Source organism: Eurypyga helias, unplaced genomic scaffold, assembly GCF_000690775.1.
Source record: "Eurypyga helias isolate BGI_N326 unplaced genomic scaffold, ASM69077v1 scaffold9092, whole genome shotgun sequence".
Taxonomy (NCBI): Eukaryota; Metazoa; Chordata; class Aves; order Eurypygiformes; family Eurypygidae; genus Eurypyga; species Eurypyga helias.
The window spans coordinates 173366-195096 of record NW_010234031.1 but is presented as its reverse complement, the minus strand read 5'-3'; the positions used below and the strand labels follow the sequence as shown (position 1 = coordinate 195096).

At 40.6% G+C, this 21731-nt stretch overlaps 1 protein-coding gene across 1 annotated transcript in view; it reads right to left on the bottom strand.

The window, feature by feature from the left end:
- Window positions 1-21731, bottom strand: part of GRM7 (glutamate receptor, metabotropic 7) — a gene marked incomplete at its 5' end in the record, with an annotated part of 133395 nt that overhangs the window by 14414 nt on the left and 97250 nt on the right. The window contains 2 exons of the mRNA XM_010161906.1: window positions 13158-13297; window positions 19379-19579. Of these exons, the coding sequence (XP_010160208.1) occupies window positions 13158-13297; window positions 19379-19579 (341 nt within the window). The remainder of the gene's footprint in view (window positions 1-13157; window positions 13298-19378; window positions 19580-21731) is intronic.

Below are 21731 nucleotides of genomic sequence, written 5' to 3'. Positions count from 1 at the left end.
TGAGTCGGGCCAGGATCCCATGGGCTGCCTTGGCCAGCTGGGCAAACTACCAGCTCATATTCAACCAATGTCAACCAACACTCCCAGGTCCTTTCCTGCTGGGCAGCCTTCCGGTCACTCATTCCCAAGCCTGTAGTGTTGCAGGGGGTTTCATTGGTCTAGTTGAAATGCCACTAAAATTCTGAAAAAACTTTCATAGGTGAGGTTGGTTTTTTTAACCTTTCAAAACCAAAGGAACTTTATGCCTCATCACATTTTCCATACTAAAGCAACAACAGCACAACACTTTGCTGCCCCCCTGCCCCACTTCTCCTGTTCTTCTCTTTGAAATGTCAAAGGACTGGAACTGGTATTTTATTCCCTCCAGCTGAGTGCCTTAAATATTTAACTGTAAGACATACGCCTCATGTAACAGTGAACGAGGAGAAAAGCCTGTACCACCTTTCCCAGCTGTGTTTTTGAGAGGAAAAGGGACCCAAGGTGTGCTTTTGCAAGGGGAGGTTTAAGTCTGTACTACCCTTCAGCAGCCAGTCTAAAGGACAGGCATTGCAAGAATGGAATAAAATACCTAATTATAGTTACCACTGGGAACCAGATGTTTGGATGTTACTTTTAATGGTCAAATACATATCCTCTACACCATTAAAAGGTGCAATTAACAAGTAAACAAGACTGTTTCATGGGAATCATTTAACGCAGGATTTTTATATAAAAATGTACATTTTCAGATTGGTGGAATAAGAAACAAATAAAAAAGCAAAACAAAGCAAATAAAGGTTTTTTTCTCAAGTTTTAAGAGCAGGCTAAAGACCCTTTTCAGCTGTTTATTTGGGGCCATTATTGCCTATCATGTGAATGATTAACTTGAGACACATTAAAATGCACTTTATACATCTGATATTATAGTCTTGCCACAAACCATGTCAATTTTCTACAGAAATCAGTATTCAGAAACATTTTAAAAGTGATTATTTTTGATCCACTCAATACATGTTCTCTGTCAGGAACCTTTATGCTTTGCTTAAGTGTTGGAAACTCTAAGGACTGTTCACGTGGTGCGGATGTGTGCAGAGCTATTTAAATATCCTTTATGGGATTTCTTTCTCTCTAAAGCAAACAGGCGCAATATTATGCAACCATCATAATTTCTACTTTACTATCCTTGGCACTTGCATCTGTATGGTAGCACAATTTCATTTTACAAAACACAGCTGGATTATGTTTTGGACCTACAAGAACAGCTTTAAGCCAATAGTACTCGTATCTGTTAATACAATACATTAAAAATTTTATGTGTAAATTTGATAAATAAAAATGGAGACAAACAAGGGAGTCTTTGGCTGCTAATAGTCACAGGACTACTGGTATGACTGAAGGATGTTAGCCCACACCTGCTGAGGATCTGCTAAACCAAAATCTCAGGCTGGTAAAGTCCAAAAGCCTGTAAACCTGCTCACTACTCTGACTTTCAGGTTTTGCAGACGGAAAACATGCATAAATTCTCTAAACATGAGCATATCAACAGAAACCACAGTGTATTTCATCCATCTTCTACATACAAGCATAATAATGAATTCATTTTTCCTCTTTGTGTCAGGAAGCATCACCGATTTGCATCTCTCCCTAGAAGAGCTTAACAACCAGCCCTCCACGTGCCTCACGGTGCACAGAGCATGCTCTGCCTGTGGTCCATCCCAGCAGGTGCCCACCAGCCCCAGCGGAATCCCGACCTCTGGAAGGCGAACACCAGGCACTCCCGACTCAGAGAGGCAGTAATATTAAATAAACACCTTCTACCACACGAGACAAACTGTGAAGTGGGTAAGAAAGACTTGTCAAAGAAAGAAACATGACAAGCATCTCAGTGGCTGCCTCACTGGGTTCACTAGACATGAGCCTCCACAGTGCTGTCCACTACCTCCTGGACAAGAGATTACACTTATTTTGCAATGGAACAGACAAAACAAATGCATTTGATACAGAAGCAAAAATTCAATTACTATTTTGCTGATATTTCTTAGATTCTCCCTCTTTTCCAGACACAGACCTTGCCGTTGCCTACTGTGCTAATCACGCATCTCCACGTACCTTCAGCCTGCTATTCATGGACTTCAACAAAGCTAATACTTTCCATCAAACTTCCTTTGCCAGGGCAAGGATGAGACAGGAACATAGAAACTGCCCCAGTATCTCTGCCACTGGACATGGTCCACACCAGAAAGCAGCCTTCCTTCACCTGTGACTCTGAGGGTGATGAAAGCAGCTGCCAGGCATGGCCAGAGCCAAGGGATGCTGCAGCTTTACAGCAGGAGTTGGGGGTCCTGCAGGACGGAAACAAGGGGGAAGAAGGATGGAAAAGTTTAGCAAAACCACAGCTAAAGACCACAGTGGCTCTAAATAGAAACCTGAGTTTTCCACTGAATCATCTGACCGGTATTTGCAAAATACTGAGTGTTCATGTTGGACATGTTGCTGTATCCTGCTTTCTACCCTCACAGCAGCAGAAGAGTAGATGCTTGGTAAGCAGAACAGCAGCTTTGTTGCACATATATAGTGTGTTTCTCTGCATAGCTGGGTGAACTTTTCCAAACACGACATAACACATCTGTCATTGAAGAGCATCTTTCTATTTTCACGTATTAAAAAAGAATATTACACTCTCAATAACACCCAAACTGACATTATTACTCCTACCAAATGCAACCAAACCTGTTAATTATCCATAAAATATCCCAGGAAAGTATTTGCTCTTGTATATATTTGCTGACAAAAACACATTAGACTTGCAAAAGGAGATTGAAGCGTGATGTGTAGGAGCAAAAACCTCACCTATTTTAAAAACATAGTGATTTATTTTTTGACCTTCTATTTCTTATGTTACTCATATTCAGAGCGTAAGTCTGCCTGCCTACAGGCTCATGGATGTTTAGAACAAGACAGGATGAAGTAAATTCTGAAGTCACAAAGACTTCTGCTACGTAATTTTTTCCATTACAGCTTTTATGAACTCCTTACGTTACTGGGGTTTTTCTCCTATCTTTCAAAAGATACAGAATACATCTTAGATATTCTCTCAGACTAGCTTCTTAGCATTTATATCCCTACAAACATTTTACCTTGTGACATTCTCAGACCTGAAGGAAAATTATATCAATGCTCAGAGTTGCCAAAAGCTGATATAGCTTAATTCACTTTGCTTTGCCTAAGGTAGTACAGCTCACGTGGTATACATTACTGCCTAGGCAAAATGGGTCAGTAACAAAGAAGAAATGACATTTCACATCTTTAATTCCAAGTCTGCGCTAGTTTTCACAGTGAGGTGTAAGATTTAACTATTGCCTTCCTATTTTTATATAGTGAAAATCTACACGGAAAGCTCAACTCACTGAATAACCATTCCTTTTTAAAAAAACCCACAGTTTTAATGATTTTTCATGTGTGGCAAACATCAGATGGGAAAGGGATCCACACTGTTCTCTGTGGATTATTTTCTAATTCTGCAAACTGTTGTGACTGATGGCTGCAGGTACTTATTCTCCTGGATGATTCTGTTACACTATTCACACACCCAACCTTATCAAAGTCTCCTTATGCTTGACTTCTCTAAGTTACTTTCCTCATACCAAAAAATGCCACCCAGGCAGGATTTCTGATTCACTTCATACAGGGCCCTGTGGCAGAACGCTTGCACAGGACTCCCACCTGGGTACCAGCTTCTGCAGCGACATTCCAATATTTGCTAGTGTTACATACAGCTTTCTACTGCATATGTGCAGAGGTTAATGCAGCCAACATTTACAACATAATGCAGTCAGGTTTAAACATCTAGCACCTGACATTACATGCTAGATGCTTGGCACAGGTGTACTGAAGGACACTCAGAGACACACTCTGAGATTCTCTGGATTACAACATGCAATATCCAAGATTTTTTTTTTTTCTCCAGAGAAAGCACAGGTACAAATGGGATTATCTGCATTTATTGATGATCTGAAATTAGTTGTTGAGCTCCTTCTGTGATAGAGAAGTGTCACTTGATTCACATGGTTACTATCCTGCATTTTGAGGTGTTGCCCTTATCTGAACAAAAATTATTTACGGCAGCCATTTCTAAACCTAATGCATCAAAACCATCTGCAGTAGTACAATCCACATCAGTTTTATAACAAGAGCACTTACCAAGTCAGCCTGCAATCACAGCTTGTGAGCAGGACCTATGTGATTTCGGTCCTGCTGCCTGTTAAGCATGCATTTTGGAGACCTGATGGCGGACTAAGGAATTAGCATATGGTCATTCAGCGGGCCAGTGGTTTGAAAAATTCCCTTCCAGTTGGCTGAAAGTTAAATCTGCAAGTTAAGATAATTAAAGGTGTTCATGCTGGTCACGGTTGACATGAGCCATGAAAGATTACAGAATCTAATGACAGAACAAAATAAACAACATCTATTATTACAGTATACATTAGCGCTATTGACATGTTGGGCACGGTAACTTGCTAGCCAAAACATGCAATTGGGTTGTCTTTTAGTAACACGGATGTAATAATTCACCTTTAGATTTCTAACTGGACTGCATACTATTTGGCTGGTGGCGTAATGAAGCCTGAGCTCAGAAAAGCCCAGCTACGGGGGAGGGCTTTGCAAACAGGCTGTGACCTTTCTGGAAGGACTTTGCATTTAGTGGTGTTTGTGCTGTGAGGTAACACCCAGAGAGCCAGGCACCGCGGCCTCATGAGTGAGACTGTCACCATGTGTCACTGGTGATGGATGTGACACTGAAGAATGGGTGAAGATCTGGGACTAGGGGAGCAGAAGATGCAGAGTGTCAGTGACAGTGCCATGGAGAAGAGGGGCATCAGGTAGGTGTACCTCACCTCCACGGGGTGTAAATGGCTGATGAAGCAAAGCGGAACCTTTTTATGTAACCAAACTTGTTATTTTGGGGCAGAGTAAGAGTTCCAAAGAGTGCCTTGAGAAGATAAGGAATGCCATGGCACTTGGACATAGCCCCAGCCGGGATCAGAGTTAGCACCAGCTGTAGTTCACCAGAAGCAGGACAGGCTGAGTTGTTTTTCCACGGGAAAGAAATAGCTCCGATTAAGTTACTTCCCAAAAATGTCATCAAGGCAACGGTGGCTAAAATAATTCATGTTTTTTTCAGCTAGAAGAAACCTAGTTACTTCTGGATACAACTACATCTCTATCTATGCCAATATGCTGTAATGTACAGGTAATTAAATCAAAGGGTTTAGCCAGCTTCATTAAAAATGTAAACAGTAGCAATTTGCAACAAGTGGCTGCATCAGCTGAAAGCTCAAGGTTCTGCACTGACATATGAAAACAAAACATACCAATCATGCTTAATACTTAAAGTCTTAATTTTAAATAACACCCTGACCTCATTTGCTGAGTTTGTTTAATGAGACTTCCTACCACCTGAATAATGCATACCTCCTGTCAACCCATCAGCTCACAAGATTTCAGGCTCCAGGTTGTAATAGAGATGTATTATCTTTGTACCACTACTCATTACAGTCTGGAACAGGAATAGGAAATGACACTACAAGGGCCAATTTATGTGACAATAACTAAAACGAGAAAGGAAATTGATACCAATTTTTATCTATCTTGACGTAATCTTTGAACCATGATTTTGAGCTTACTCAGATGTTGCAAAGCAACAGAAATCATAAGGACTATATATTGCAAAGGTCTGTGTATGTATATACATCCACCCATCCATATAGACACATGTAAAGGCATGTAAACATACACATTTTTAATATATAATTGCAAATAAGGGGTTTGCAATTTAACATTACATCCATATAGGAGCTAGAACTGGTAATGTTATCACTAACTGTGCTTTCAGTTACAGGCAAATTTACTAAGGTGAAACTGTTTAAGCTGAAATGTTCTATGTTGGGAAATGTAAAACTTCTATTTTTAAATTTCAGATAAAATACTTCCAAATATTACATCAAATTTGTTATTTTAAAATGTTTCTAAAACCCCCAAACAACCCTGTGGTCATTGTGGTGAAATTCTCTGTCTTCTCAGATTGAAGCAAAAACTTCTAACTGGCCAGATACGTGCCCTTTTGCCCTCCTTCTACCAGAAACTTGGGAAATCCCAAGCTTTCAATAAACTGGAATTTGCATATGGTCCAGAAAGATTTACCTTTTGCTGCAAAATATTCTGAAAAAATCCATCTGCTCTGAACATGCTTTACCCCCAAGAAAAAAACCTCAAAAGCAACAACAACAAAAAAACCCCAACAACAACAAAACCAAAAAAACCCAATGAACAGAAATAAATTTGAACACGTTATTTTAGAAAAATACCATCTGTTCCCAGAATACTCCTGAGCATCAAACTTTGCTGAATAGTTGCTTGGATCTAATTACCATTCTGAATATTTTACCAAAAAAGTCAGGTACATATAGGTCTCTTTCCAGAAGGTTACACATTTAATTACTCTTTTCATTAGCTCATAACATCTATTTCCAAATTCTGTAACAGAGGTGTTTATGGCACATAAACATATTATTCTGAGCCCAAACAAATTCAGTACGTGTTGAATTGTGAAGGATCTGCCTAAATTGCACAAGGTTATGGAATATATTTCTATTTGGGGGTGGTGGGAAATTGCAGCATAGAATATGCATCACTGTCTGTCAGTGGCTTGCTTTGAAACCATCTTCCCCCACTGTCAGGGTCAGCGATGGCTCCACACCGTCTGTAGGGTGAAAGCTGACCATCAAGCTGTACACATCCTCTCTTTGCTCTAAGATCAGATGCTCTGTTACTTTCCTTTTTTTTTTTTTTCATTTTTCATGCTCCTCTAAAATAGTGGCCTGAACCTACAGTGAAGAAAACAACATAATACAGCTATTTCCCCAAGGAGGAGGGAGTTATTAATAAGTACACAGCCATTTCCTTCGCGCTGTGTAACATGAGGCAGGATTTATAAGGGGAGTTAGACCCATGTAACATACGTGCTTATGGAACCATATTGGTAATTATCAATACTATTAATCTTCTAAGAACTTGTTTAGAAATATTGCAGCAATATATCACTTATTGCTGGAGGAAATTAATAAAAGAGAAAGGAATTGCTAAGCAGCCAGCCTTCCTGATGCTGCATGCAAAAGGCTCCATTTAACCGGCAGTCATGTTTCAAGCTGTACACTGCTTCATGCCGCTAAACAATTCACAATTCAAGGGCACATCCATAAAAAAATACATATTTTTTGTTTGTCTCTGCACGCAGTATGTTTAGACATCTTTAATATGTATTTGTTTCTGTTTATAAACAAATTAATTAGAGAAAAGTTTTATTTTTATCTGGAGCTTACAGTTAACCCTGATGCTTTAGAAGTGAAACGTGTTTCAAATAAGAAATACTTGAAATCTCTACAGTGTAATAACAGACAGGACACCATGTGTTCCACCACTGCACTTTATCAGTCGAGGATACGCCTTCTTCAGCCACCCTGAAAATGTGCTGCAGCGTCTGATCAGCACCTGAGTGCCCAGTGGCACCTTTATGAGCCATAACACCGAGCTGGAAGAGCGCACTTGACAAGTTGGAGATGCTGATGCAATTAAAACATGATGCACCCGATGCGGACACTAATAGCCTAAAAGTACAGCATTAATTAGACAATCAAACTGAAAAAAAAAATCCCCATTAGCTTGCTTGAGGAAGATAGCCCTTTCTAATGGCAAGTAAATAGGTCTCCTGTAACCATTTCACTATTCACCAAGATGAAGGTGAAACAGGGCGTCACGTCTGCTGCCACACTGCAAGTTGCAGAGGGATGGTACGAGATGCACACCACAGCTCAGCTGGATGCTCCACCACACAACGGAGGTGAAAGCAGTCCCCCCATGGAGACCTTCCTTCTTGGTATCCAGTCAAGATTTCTAGTCCATCATGAAGGATCTCAGTACCCCAACCACCCATTTGGGGCTAGATCTCAAAAAGCAGCTAGTGTCCATACGCAAAAGCCTGGATGGGGGTCTCCTGCCCACTCACGGCTCAGCCTTACATCGGCAGCACTGACAGAGACACACCAGGACTAAACCAGTCAAAATTAAAACTTGAAATGAGCTCAGCTTTTTAATGACCACCCAAAAGCTTGTCAGTATGAAACAAGGGAAACAGGGTAGAGATGGAAAAAAAGGCCAAAACTCTGGCTTTTCCACCTAATGCAAGTCTGCTGCTCACTTCAGCGACACAGGAGGTCTAACCTGTATGCCTACTTGATCAAATCCAATAGCAACCTATTCTTACTGTGCAACACTTTTGCATAAATCATGTTTTTAACAAGAATTATTTACAGCAAAGACTAGCAATACCTTACTTTTCATTCTGCACAACTGTTGCAGTTCTCTATATTTTTCTATCATTTTAGAGGAAAATTAGAAGGAAGTGGAACATACTCACACCCTGTCTGCCTATCCGTCTATACAAACTTCTTCCCAGTAAATTTTGAACTTGCTGGCCAATTTGAAGCACATTTTCTACATGCAGAGATTTCTGAAGGATGTGTCTACAGGATGGGTAGAACTCAGCAAACACTTAGAAGAAAGCTCCACCAATCTGAGCACCTCTCTTGCCCTTTTGACTCAGCCAGCCAACCTGTTGGCACATGTGTAATTCAAAGACCCCTACAACACAGGCTGTCACCTGCAGAGTAAATGATATCAAGTTGTGGGAGGAAGTTCAGGCACTGCAGGGCAATTGTAGAGACAACTATGGGAAGAAGTCACAGAGAACATGATGGAGAATACTGTTGTGATAGGGTATGAAAAAGATAAATCCCTGGAAAAACAAAATTCAACTATTTCATGGGGATGGTTTCCTCTAGTTTTGGATTTTGACAGTTCAGGGATGCTTGCAGAGGTTTGGATGTGAAAACATAATAAACCTGGGACCTGCTGAGTTAACTCTATATAGAGAAAGAGAAGCAGTATCACCAAATTTCCCATGAGAACCTGAAGTTGCTCTAGGAGTGATCCATTCCTTTCTCCTTCAGGCATATCAGTTCCTCCAGGAGAGATGGGTTTCTGGGGTTTTTTTCAGCACTTCAAAGCATTGGAAGTTGCATTCATAGAAGCCAGCCATGTATCAGAGCTGGTCAGCCGGTTCCTTGCATTTCCATAGTGCCTCATACTGTGCAACATCAAAGTGCTTTACACGGACTGACAAATAGAGGTACAAATGTCAAGACGATGTCTATTGTTACTGGATCTATGGTATATATGGGGTAAAAAGTATGGAGAGTTAATTCTCTTTCTAAAATTCAAAGTGAAACATAAGGCATGAAAGCAGAACCTGTGTCTCCAGACCATTCTGCTTTCATGCTTAACCCACAGTCCTCCTCATTGTTTCCTACTGCTTGAACAGCCTGAACATTAGAAACATAATTATTGCTAAAAAATAACAACACCCCCCAAACAAAACAACAACAAAAAAAAGCCCACAAACAACCCCCCCACCCTTCCCCCCAAACCCAACCTCAAATCAAATAAAAAACCCTCTGAAGTTACCTATTTAAAAAGCAAAACAACAAAAAAACAGCTGGTGCATCACACACCTCCTTCTCCCCAGTGTAGTTTTCCTCCTTTTCACCACTAGCACTTTTTGCTTTTGAAACACATCATTAAAGCAACATACAGTCAAAATAGTTGTCCTCATAATGATGCAACCGCCTTGTAATACATGAGTGTACCCTCAACAGTAGCATTGTAAAATACTACCCTGGTTTCAGATGCCAGTATTACTGTGGTGAACAGTTCTATTGTCTCATTGCATTAGCTGTATCTTTGCTATTCAACAGGCTGTGGGGGTCATGGTACTAGATTTCAATGGCGATGCAGCTGGCCAAATTTCTGATCCTAAAATTCAGGGCAAAGCGTTTTAAACTGCAGAAGGCCGTGAACAATAAATATTGCACATTAAATCTGCATGGGTGGGGGTGGGGCAAAAAAAGGCTGACAGAGATTGACATAAGCTTCATAAAAGAGGGAGAGGCAGGAGGTTCTCTTCCATGACCTCTGATGGGAGGTGGGTGGGCATCTTGTAATCACAACTTCACTGCAGGGAGAACAAAGCACTGCAACAGTTTTTCATGGAATACTGGCCAAGCCATTTAAAATTAGACATCTGCTCATTTTATCTGTGTGTAGATATCTGTGAAATACAGCCAAAATTGTTACTAAATCATGCATAGAGTACTGGGCAAAGCTGTGCTAGGCTGCCTGACATCGAGCAAGCAAAAGAAAATCTGGTGATTATACTGTCCTTACATAAAAGCTACATTACATCCCAAGTTTGCTGTAGTGAAAAGTCATAAAATATTTTTTTGGTTATCAACCAAATTTTGACCTTAGATACAGAAATGTAAATCCAGGGTGAGTCAACTGCACTCAGAGGAGACACTTCATACCCCAACTTGCTAAAGGGAAAGTGGAGTCTGGCTCCTGTGCGTGCAGGGAGCAGACATCTGCCTTCCCTGAACATTTCTGCCAGACATAAAAAAGCAAAGGTGATACAAAGATGTGGAGAAGCAATCAGGATTGAGAAAAATGTACAGACAGTCTCAGACACTTTGTAAAACCAGGTTTATAAACTCACGGCAACAAAAAAAACCCAAATAAACCAATATAACATATTTTTAGACTTACAAACATGCTGTTAAAGATCTCTTCAGTCTATCTACTGGTTTATGCAACAGAAAAACAAATATAAAGAGAAGTTATTCTGTAAGTTTACATGAAAAAATCCAGTACAGCTCTCAAGATTAATCAGCCCTGCACCCCCCACTTCTGCCTCTCACTCCGAAATACTGTGAATGGGAAGGTGACATGTACCGTTGTAGATCAGACGGATGATAGACTGAACAGTAGCACTACTTCCAGAGAAATAAAATGGCAAAATGTTCTTGCTCCTTTCTTTGAATGAGGACAGTGATAAAGAAGAAAACATTTACTCACCTATGACGATCTCCGGCACTTATTTACCTACCACCATTAAGGCCTGCATAACAGGGCAAAACAACTTTTCCTGTTGTAACTGAGGAACTTCAAGCATACAGAATTGAACCAGACTGCCCAAGATGACAAGCATCTTGGAAAACAAAACATTACTTTGGCATTTTCTAAATTAAAATTAGCGCTCTCACCAAACATCCTGTTGTTTCCCCTCTTGTGTTGGCATTAAAGAAATAAGAATTGGCAAAATATATGCTGAAGTGTTATCTCCACAATAATTACTGAAGACAAATTGTAGCCTTTGGTAGTTTTTCCTGTGATATATTTAATAGCAGCTATTATTTTCGTTGGTTATTTTAGGGAATCCTTTACTCCTCTATACTCCAAAATTTTCTTTATTATTGCAAGAGGGACTATGATAGCAATGCTAATCCTGTGTGAGAAACTAGGACCTGTAAGTGAGTAGACGGGAAGTTACTGAGAGAATCTGAACTACTGATATAACCCTGTGGCTGTGAGGATATGGGGGTGAGGAAAGCATGCTTTTTATGGAAACATTTAACACAACAACAGGAATAAAAATCAAGCGCCATTAAATTAGCTTTAAATTTTAATGACATCAGGATGTGTAGCTTATATAAAGAAGGATTTACTTAATAAAATATTAACATTTTTGCTAAGAGAACTATAAATTGCAACTTAATATAGTTTTCCTTAAATAGAACATGAGAAGTTGAAAAACACTGAAAGAGAACACAGGAAATGAAAATGAGACAAAATTGAAGAATAACAAAATATTGTGGCCTGTATTAAAACCTGGACTCTTGGTAATCTGCATTAATTGCTTCATTTAACAAAAGACATGAAAACATTAAACATAGAAAGAGAAAGGTTCCTGCATTGGGTTTCACTCCAAATGGTGTTTTGATCTACCTATGCAGAGCTGATGGCTCACATCCCAGCTGAAGAGCTGCATAGATGGAATGGCAGCTCAGATCTCCCCAAAACTAATGGGTCTCAATCCCCCAAGTGCAGCAAGTGTTATGCCGGGTCCAAACACAGAGACACAAGGCATAAGCCACAGTTGCTGTGACCATACTCTGTGTGCCAGATATGTCCTGGCCACCTCCTGAGTGCGTGTGAGGTCTGGAAAATGCTCACACAGCCTTCCCTTTCACCAGCAGAATATTTGCCATGGAAATACAGCAGCGGAGGCAAGGAAGGAGCCACAATGTGCCAAGGATGGACAATGCAAGGAGAAGGAGCTGCTGTAACCTCAGACGGGAACTTTGTATGAGAGAAGAAAACCCTTTTGTAGCAACTGGCTTTTCACTTCAGGAATACCTTGATTTTATTCAGGCTCTGTTGCTGAAACTGAACTGAAAACACTGTCCTTGTGCTTTAATAACGGTCTACAAAGAGTCAATTAACTATAATATTGAACCAGCACTATTTCTCCATGTATTAGAGGCTCAAGCAACTTGCACAAAGTCAAGTAGGAAGCCTGAACCCACATATCCCGAGACCTGTCACAGACCATCCTTGTATAGCTGAAGCTGACACAAGTCTCCAGCTTTCTCAGCTACCAGCAGTGTTTTATCATTTGGGAAACATCAAAGTATCTTGAGGGTCTTTGATCACCTGCTCTTATGTGCTTGTGTTTCTTTAGGCGTCATTACAAAAAGGCCATCTCATTCATATGGATATCTTCTACATTTTTAAGAGTAACAGCGGAAAAGTGAGTCACTCAAAAAACCATTTAGTTTCAGCTTTCCTAAAACTAGAAAATCTGAAGAATATAACTAGGAAAAACTGAAGAGCATCTCTAAATGAGAGCCCATTGGTTTCAAATGACAACACATTACTGCTTCATTTTCCAAGTGGGCAACTAGAGACTTCAGACACACAAAAGTAATAAAATTTGCATGATCACCTAACATGTCTATTAGTCTGAGGAGCTTAGGTACTCAGGGTACAGAGAAAAGGTTACAGAATAAAGTAAAATAAGACAACATTAAAAAAAAAACCCACATTGTGTAGCTCCAAAGCAATAGTAAAAATCCCTATTAATTTTTGTAGGATGGAAAAAAATCCAACTCCACATGTAGAGGCTGTACCTGACAAAACTGTGGAAGCAAAGGATGAAATAGACTCACGTTGAGCTGGAGGTCATCTGTCCATTGGCCGATGAGACGGTAGCCTGGGGTGCTGGTGTTGGTGGTGTGGTACTGGAAGATGTCGTAGCGCCCTGGTGCATCACCATTTTTGTTGAACATCACTGGAGTGCCAGCACTGCCTGGGGGAAGAAAACAAGACAAAATCCAACCAAACAACCAACAAAAGCCAAATCTTTACAGTATCTATTTTATTTAGTCACAGTTGAGAGCTTTTGGACTGGCAACGTATTGCAGGCAAAGGCCATCTATCACCCCAGCCATTTAAAACAGATACTTCAGGACACAGTGGTACAATTCCAGCCCTCTTCCAGTGATTAATTATCACTGCCCACACCTTCTGGCTAAAAATAAAATGAAGCAAGACTAGACCAGCCTTATATTACTCTAGCTTTGCACATAGTAAGGAATATCAGAAGGCTTTTCTTTCTTCCCTCCAGCCTCCCTCCCATCTCTCTTTCCTCTGGGAGTTCTTTAGTGAAAATCTCTCCTGTGAATGGGGCCTCTAAATGATTTTTTCCCCCCAGAAAATGTTCCATCTGCTTCTGAGAGATACTGCTGTCAGAAGTCAGCCCAGGTCTAGTGAATCTTGACTAGCATCCAGAAATAGCTTCCTCCTCCACAATATGTTCTTATTCCCATAATCAGCATGCAGTTGAGATGGAAAAGAACAGACTAAACTATAGAAAGACTGTTCCTTGTGTACTCCCTTATTCAGACTCTACGACACTGACACAGGCTGAAAAGTATCTCAGTCAGGAAAAGTCCAGGAGCAGGATCCTCAATTGACTTTATCTGTCATATCCTAAGGTGACTAACACAGGTAAAGAAACGCGGGGCAAGCAACAAGGCAAGGATACCCCCCACAACCCTTTCTTTGTGCCTGGTGCTGAGCAAAGCCAGTCTGCGTCCTGGAATTGCACTGATAACTGAGCAACGGGACAGATGATTCTTGATCCTTAGGTGAGTTCTCACCAGAACTTCTGCATTTTAATTACCATAGCATTAGATGTGAACTCTTTCTTAGATAAGAATTCAAACCAGCATTGCATTTCCTCAGATCTCTAGGTGAAAAATTTAAGGGTGACATTTATTTCAAGACATATTAAAATAGATTTCAGTAAGGTAGAGTAATATTGTGTCAAGATTGAAGATTATGACAATACTCCAGCACATCTATATTCAAAGCTTCCTCCTCCTGCGTAACTTTTTTCCCCAAAGCAATGAAAAATCTCTCCTGTTGTAGCACTGAACTTTAAGATTATGGTTTTCTTCATGATTCCCATTCTTCATTGAATTCCAGCGAATGAAAAAAGATTTGAAGGAGTGAATTAGCATAGTTTCTATTCTAGTCCTGGTAAATTGTTTTCTGTCTATCCTACACTCCTCTGAGATCAGATACAGATTCAGTTCAAAGGCTGGTACAGAAAATCTTCCTCTGAAATCTCCCCTCACTGGTTCCTTATGAGCACTAGGCAGATATTTAATTGTCATTACAGATTAATGTAGCCAGAATACATTTACAGTGAAAACACTTAAAGTGAATAAGAAGAAATGGCTGTAATTCCTAGGCTCCTTTGGAAAGTCAGCACAAATGGTAAATGGGATTTAGCTAATCACGACTCTTAAAAGGCTGTATATTATTAGTTAAGCTTGGTTTTGTCAAAGCTGACAAAAAAGTGCAATTCAAAGAGATGGAGCTCATGTGAGGATTCCAAAATGCAAGTGTCCATATCTGCATATCAGGAGGCCGACTGAGAGTAGATGCCATCTACATGGCCATGCCAAAGTCAGCAGTGCTGAGGAAAACTCGAAGTCTCTGTAGGTTGAGGGGAAGTGGCTGAGAGCATGTTTATGATCACCTTGGTGGGCCATAGGGAACGTTGCCCAGAACCCTCCTGGCTAAACGATGGCCACCACACTGCAGTGCATGGGGTAGAGCAAGCCTCTCCATCCCCCAGCTGGGCACCCAGAGCAAGTTACCTGCAGACAGTGATGAAAGGACACTGGGCCAAGCAGTGGGCAGTGGACAACAGGGTCAATAAGCAGAAGACCAAAGTGATGGATTGGTGTTGTTATGGACCAAAGAGGTCCTAAAGCAAGAATGTATCAGGAACTATCACTCAAAAATGTGCCATTTCTATGTTTTACAGGAAGAAATTTTTTTCTAGGTTACCGCTAATTGTTGCTTTGCATAGCTGCATGCAGACACCTTTTAACCACTGACATTTAAAATAAACCTGAAGATCAGTGGATGCACTTGGATGCTACAGGGATGTAGATGCCGCAGCATCACTGCACAATACAGCATCATCTGCTGGGTCACCTCCAGAAGCCCCTAAGGCACAGTCCCTTGGGACAACCACCTCATGCATGGATATAGATACTTAAGAGTCAGTAGTAAACACCTGTTGCTATTTTCAGGTACATCGCTGTTTATTAATTAAAATTATATGAGGGGAAAAAAAAAAGTTGTGAAAGTCTGTGATCTGTAGGGAAGCAAAATATCTACAGAAACACAAAGGACTGATAATGTCATGTCATAAATCAAGCAGAAGTACCCCGTTAGACTAATGTACCAAGCAGAAGTACCCAAGTTAGATTAATTGGACTCCCAGCCAAGGATCTGCTTAGTAAGTGCCAACCTCCTTTAACCTTTGTGGGGGCTCTGGTGCATGCTTTGGTTCTCACTTTGGTGCTCTTTTTGTACTGCCTGTCTGCAGGGACCTGGTTAGTCCTGTTTTAAATTGGTACAGCATTTCAGTCTCCACTTGCAATTCAAGTCCCTTCATGCACTTACAAAAATCATAAGAAGTAATGTAAGAAAAACTCATTACAGGATGAAATAGGACTTTAAAAAATGATCCTATTTGTTAATTGAGTTCTTTATCTTCTAATTATTAAAACATACATTGTTTAGTTGTTTTTTTGGATGATTTAGGATTTATTTTTGTTCTATTAAGATTTATAAGAGTTTTGCTCAGCCATAGAAGGAACTTCAGAAACTGAGTATTAGTTTCTTGACTGCAGCTTCTTGCTCATTCAGAGGCTATGACATCTTCAGTTCCCAACAAATAAGCTGCCTTCTCACTACACAGACAGAGAGTACATGACAACCTCTCACCTGCAGGATGCATTCAAAAAAGACATGATCTGACTGAATTTGTAGGATTTCAATCTCTTAATTGCCACAGATCAGAAATTAATTAATAGGAGGACAGGGTACTAGAGAGCGTAACTAGTTAAGGCATTTATTAGTCATTTCACGTTTACTGCAGTTTGAGGACCTGAAGGCCTCATAGGAACAGAATCTTTAGCTTTTTCACTGCCAAAAATACAATCACTTTTCACTTTGAGATTTTCAGAATCTCACTGCATGAACACTTGGGGTTTCAAGTTTTCCATATCCTGGGCCTTTGTGTTCTCAAGGTAGTGCAACGATATCAAAATTCATACTGAGCTCCTGGTACAAATCCAGTCTCTCTTCATTAAAGCATTGCTTGAGCTCTTTCTGCATGAATGTCATTACCTTTGCAAGAGAGAAAAGACTCCAAAAGCAGGTACAGACAGGATGATTTTAACTGCACCATGACAAGGAGATCTATTACATGCAAAGAAGATCTCAAGCTCACAGGCTCAGGATGCTTGAAAATGGGTTATATTTTTCCTCTCTGGCACACAGTTTGGAAAAAGCACTCCCACTGCTTCACTTTCTGTTTTTACTGTAAATTTAGGTAGAAGACTAGGAGAACAGGATTTTAAGTGTAAAATAAATACTGCTTTCCAAGTCCTAACCTTCACCAGACGGAGTGGCATGGCTGCACTGGTGACTCAGGCAAGGGCAGGTTAATATCAAGACTAAAACCAAGACAGCTAACAGAAGTCCAGCAGTGCACTCCTCTGTCCCTGCCCTCCCAGCCTTGACGTGATGGCTGAGGAACATGTAGGCATCAGCACCCGCGTCCCAGGGGCTGCCAGGCTTTATTAACAGGAATATACTACCCAAACCAGCCAAAGCCTCTCTCACTGCTTCGTCCATTCCTTCTTCCCTCTGCATTTTTCAGGCTGACCTCATCCATTTGGTATTAAGGTGGGTGTCTGAAGACTGAACCAAACCACAGAATTCTGGGAATTTACTTGTGTGTAATACTGAGAAGAAACTGGCTTCAGAGAATCTTTCCATAGCTCGAGGAATGAGCCCCAGGAGGGCGACAGCTGAACACGGAGCCTGGGCACACAAACACATGTGCAGTTATGCACCATGAATATTACAAGTAAAAGCTAAAACTATGCCCCTGGAGAATGAACCTTAAAAGGAATTGGTTCATTTCCTGTGGAAAATGCCTACACCCAGATAGCCAAGAGAAATTAAGGTTTAAAGTTGCTTCAGTTTTGCCACCATTCTCCTTCCCATGCTAAAAAGCAAATCACTACTTCAGTCCCTGTGTTGGACATGAGCTCCAGGTACATAAGCAATGAAAAACACCATTTGGTCATGTAAATCAATCACAAATGGAGGGGAAAAACTCATCTTTTAAAAGACTGACCAAAGAAACACAAATAAAGAAAACAAAGTTGGTGCAAACGAATTCCTGGAGCTGGACAGTAGGTAACATTATCTGAACACCCAATTTCTCATAATTCCTCTGCTCTATTACAATGATTAGATGACTGTTCACCATCTTTGTATGCAAGAACTATCAGGAGGTATCCACGTATGAGCTGCTTTCTGGTACTAAAATGTCCAAGTACAATACTGTACATAAATCCCGTACTTCTACAGGAGTTTTGTCCTTTATAATCAACCTTCCAAGATGAGGAAAGTAGAACTCTCCAGACCTCCTCAGATCATTCATCTCAAAATTTGCTTCTGGCTGCAGTTAACACCACTTACTTCAAGGGAAACAATTAAAATCTCCTCATATTCACCTTGCTGTTTATAAGATGATTTATACAGGAAGGAAAAATATCCTTGGCACAAATGACCAGACTTGACCATGAAATACCACCTGCATTCCTACTTTTAAACCTCCCAGGTCCTATTGGCTATGTGTGAGCTTTGTTAAGTTCATTAATAAAAATATTTATTAGTAGATTGCAGCAGGGAATGCATGCCTGTGCTGCCCAATAAGAATGTGAAGCTTACACAAACCTTTCTTCCCAGGCGACCGCCCTGGCTGCCTTCAGCTTTTCAAAGGGATATTTTTTCAATACTTCCCTAAAGCTGTTGTAAATATGGATTTGGAGGTCTACTTTTGACTCCTGATTAAATCTCAGATCTCTATCTTATACACAGCTAGGGCAAGAGCAGTAAGACCTCCTGGTAGTTACATTAGCACGGTTTATGAAGGGGAAATAGTATTAGGTTGCTGTAATGTTAGCTGCTGTAAGTGATCTGCTCTGCTGCCTCTGGGCTGGTTGCAGGTGAATGTTTGTTAATGAAACTAATAAAACTCAAGTAAAACATACAGAGGCAAGGAAATTCTGCTGATATTCATCCTCTGCAACGAAGAGAAAAATACACGAAAGCCCGTTCTACTGAATGAAATAGAGGAATGGTATTACAACCATCACTGCCACACTTGGAGCATACATAGGTGGATAATGATAAACAGACAAAGAGATAAAATTCTCCCATCCACATTCTCAGGATGTTCCATCTCCTCTGAAGTCTCACTAGAGGAATGAAGGTTGGAATAACTACTCTAAACCACACAGTTCTGGCTCTGTAAGTGGAGCTGGCCCTTTAGCTGTACTCTCCCCTTCTCCTGAGCATGCAGCTAAGCTGGTTCAGGGTACCACAATTTCAACCAGTTAGTTTTTGCCAAGTACAGGAAACAATTTAAATAGAGGGAAAAAAAGGTTATGCGAACAAACTTCTGGGGTTTCAAAAGGCATATTTAGTCATAGACAAGCTCAAGCTTTTACCCAGCTATTTCTCCCATAGGAAATCAGTCTTCTGGAAGGTATCCTAAAATAGCAGCAGCGATTTCTGTCTCTGGACAGTAGTAGCCTATTTGTCTTGGCTAAAACTTGATGTTTTCAAATAGACACTAAATAAACACGGTCTTCTGCCACAAACTGTAGTAAAACAATAAAAAATGTCTTGATATGAACTGAATGAAAAAAAATACAGGAAGTGAAATTAAACGGAGAAAAATCACATAGGTAAATATGCTACTGAAGAAGCAATCTCAGCTCACCGTTGAAGTTAACGCTGCGTATGTACTTGAGCAGCTTTTTGCCTCCTGCATACTCCATCTCGGGGCAGACCCCTGGGTAGTCGGCACAGAGGTCCTTGTTCATGTGGTGGAGGGCGTGTGCCATGGCGTACACAGCATCAATCACAAACTGGACCTTCCCCTCCTGCTCATAGTGGGAGTCTTTGCCAATTCTCTCCTGTCCTACATGGAAAAACAAACACACACATACACACACAGGAGGACAGTAAGGAACAGTATTTTCCTGATATCAAAGGTACATGAATCTTCTTGGAGCACATTCAAAAAACTGCATGTTTTAGTCAATACAATAAAACTTTTTGAGTTATGTTTTTACTAATTAAAGCAAAAGCAAACCTTCTTTCTTGATAGTAAAATAATCAACACCTTCTTGCAAGTCATTCTACCATAATTCAGAGATACAAATCCTACCATAATCACAGGCTTGAAACTCTAACCTACAGGGACCATCTTAGCTAGAGAAAACACCACACTCCGTATGCTCTGAAAGTATGTCTTTGAAAGAAGAAAGCATTTAAAATAAAGCACAGCTGGTATTTTAAAGTCTGATGTTTTCTTCTGTTGCAAATCCCAGTCTCTATAATTGAAAGACAGAGCCAGATTGAGGGAAGAAAGAATCACTTCAGATGCAACCAAAGCGGCGCTCCAGAGAATTGAGTGAACACGCCTGCTATTAATGCCACCTCGGGAAGCTCAGTATGTTTGCATTTAACTACGCAACCCACTTCTCCCCAACCTAAAGAGACTGAAATGTCCTTCAGAATCCACTGATTGCCTTTAAAATATTTTAGCAGGTGAGAAATTAAGGAATCCCGATACTTAATGTCATCCCAGCTGCAATGGGGGGAAAGCAGAACTTTGAGAGTCATTCCTTGATCCCTGCAGCACCCAGCATGTTAGACACTATAAACCTTCTGCCTCAGAGATTCGCTTATCCGACAGGCCAAGGCATAAAAAGTCTGAGAGAAGCGAGGCACTTTGCAGATGGAAAACTGGAACACAGAAATTAAACCACAAAGAGCCAAAAGAACTCAATAGCATTGGCAAAGAAGGTGAATCTAAATAAATTCTGTGGTAGACCAGTGCCTTAACCATTCCCTCCTTCTGAGACTTGAAATGAGCATTTAACCTGGTAATGTGACTATAAAACCAGACAATAACGTGGCTTTCTTGCTTTTATGGTTGCATGAACTGATAACTGAGTTCCTTGGCAATTAAGCTGCAAACCAAACTATTTTCAGAGCTTAAATCAAGGCACAGCAGGCTAAGAATCAGGAATCTGATTATTTTTTTCTGAAACTGTCCACTAACTTCTCATTCTTTGTTGGCCAAGTAACACCTGCATGATTCAATTGTCCGGCTGCAAAAAGTGTGATTATAGTTACCTGTCTCACCAGGGTTTTATGAAATGTAATTACTGCTTGTGAAGTGTTCTGAGCTGCACTGATGAAAGCAGCAGAAGTGCAATATGTTATTTTTCAAGGGTGGCAACACCACATCCCACTTGATCCACCTGCAGCATCACACTTCTTTCTAACGTCACATCGGTCCTGATCGACAGTACCTGCAGGTCTGGGTACTGCCAGCACCTCCGGGTACTGCCAGCAGCTCCAAGAACCCAACCCTCGGAGTCACCGCTTGCAAATATTCAACCAAAGTAAATGCTTGGTTGCCGGATACAAGTGGGGAAAGTTCCTTTGTTAACATCCTTAATTAGAAATAGAGATGAGTGAATTTAAATTAGCTGGTTGATACTAATAAGGAAAGGAAATCAAGTTGTTAATGACTCTGAGAACTAATGATTTTTACCAGAGGCAAGCTAACATCTTTGTAGCTCTCCCTCCTGCACTAACGAACAGCAGCTTCACTGGCACCAGGCTCTGTTGTCCAGGGCCAGCCTGAGCCTCCTGCCTCCACAGCAGCCCTGGGGTTGCAGAAAGCCATCACCAGGGAGCAGCCCAGGTCTTCTCCAACCTGACATTCCCTGGGCCACTGTCTATTGGGATGAATTTTTTTCAAGGCAGCCTATGAGCAAAGGTTTTGGCTTGTAAAAGAAAGGAGAAGTGGAGATACAATCCCCTCCCACAAGTCAAACTTAGCAGAGAGATCAGAGAGTTTGCAATAAATTCTGTTCATATGTCCCACTCCTCCTCCTATCCTCAAGGTGGCTTCATCATCCAGAAAGTTTACACAGCTCTGGTGCTGGCAGCTCCTTCTAGAAATATATCATGCTCTCTTACTCAAAAATGGAACATATTACATGCAAATATTTAAATATTAAACATATATTTAAATAATAATTATTAAATGTATT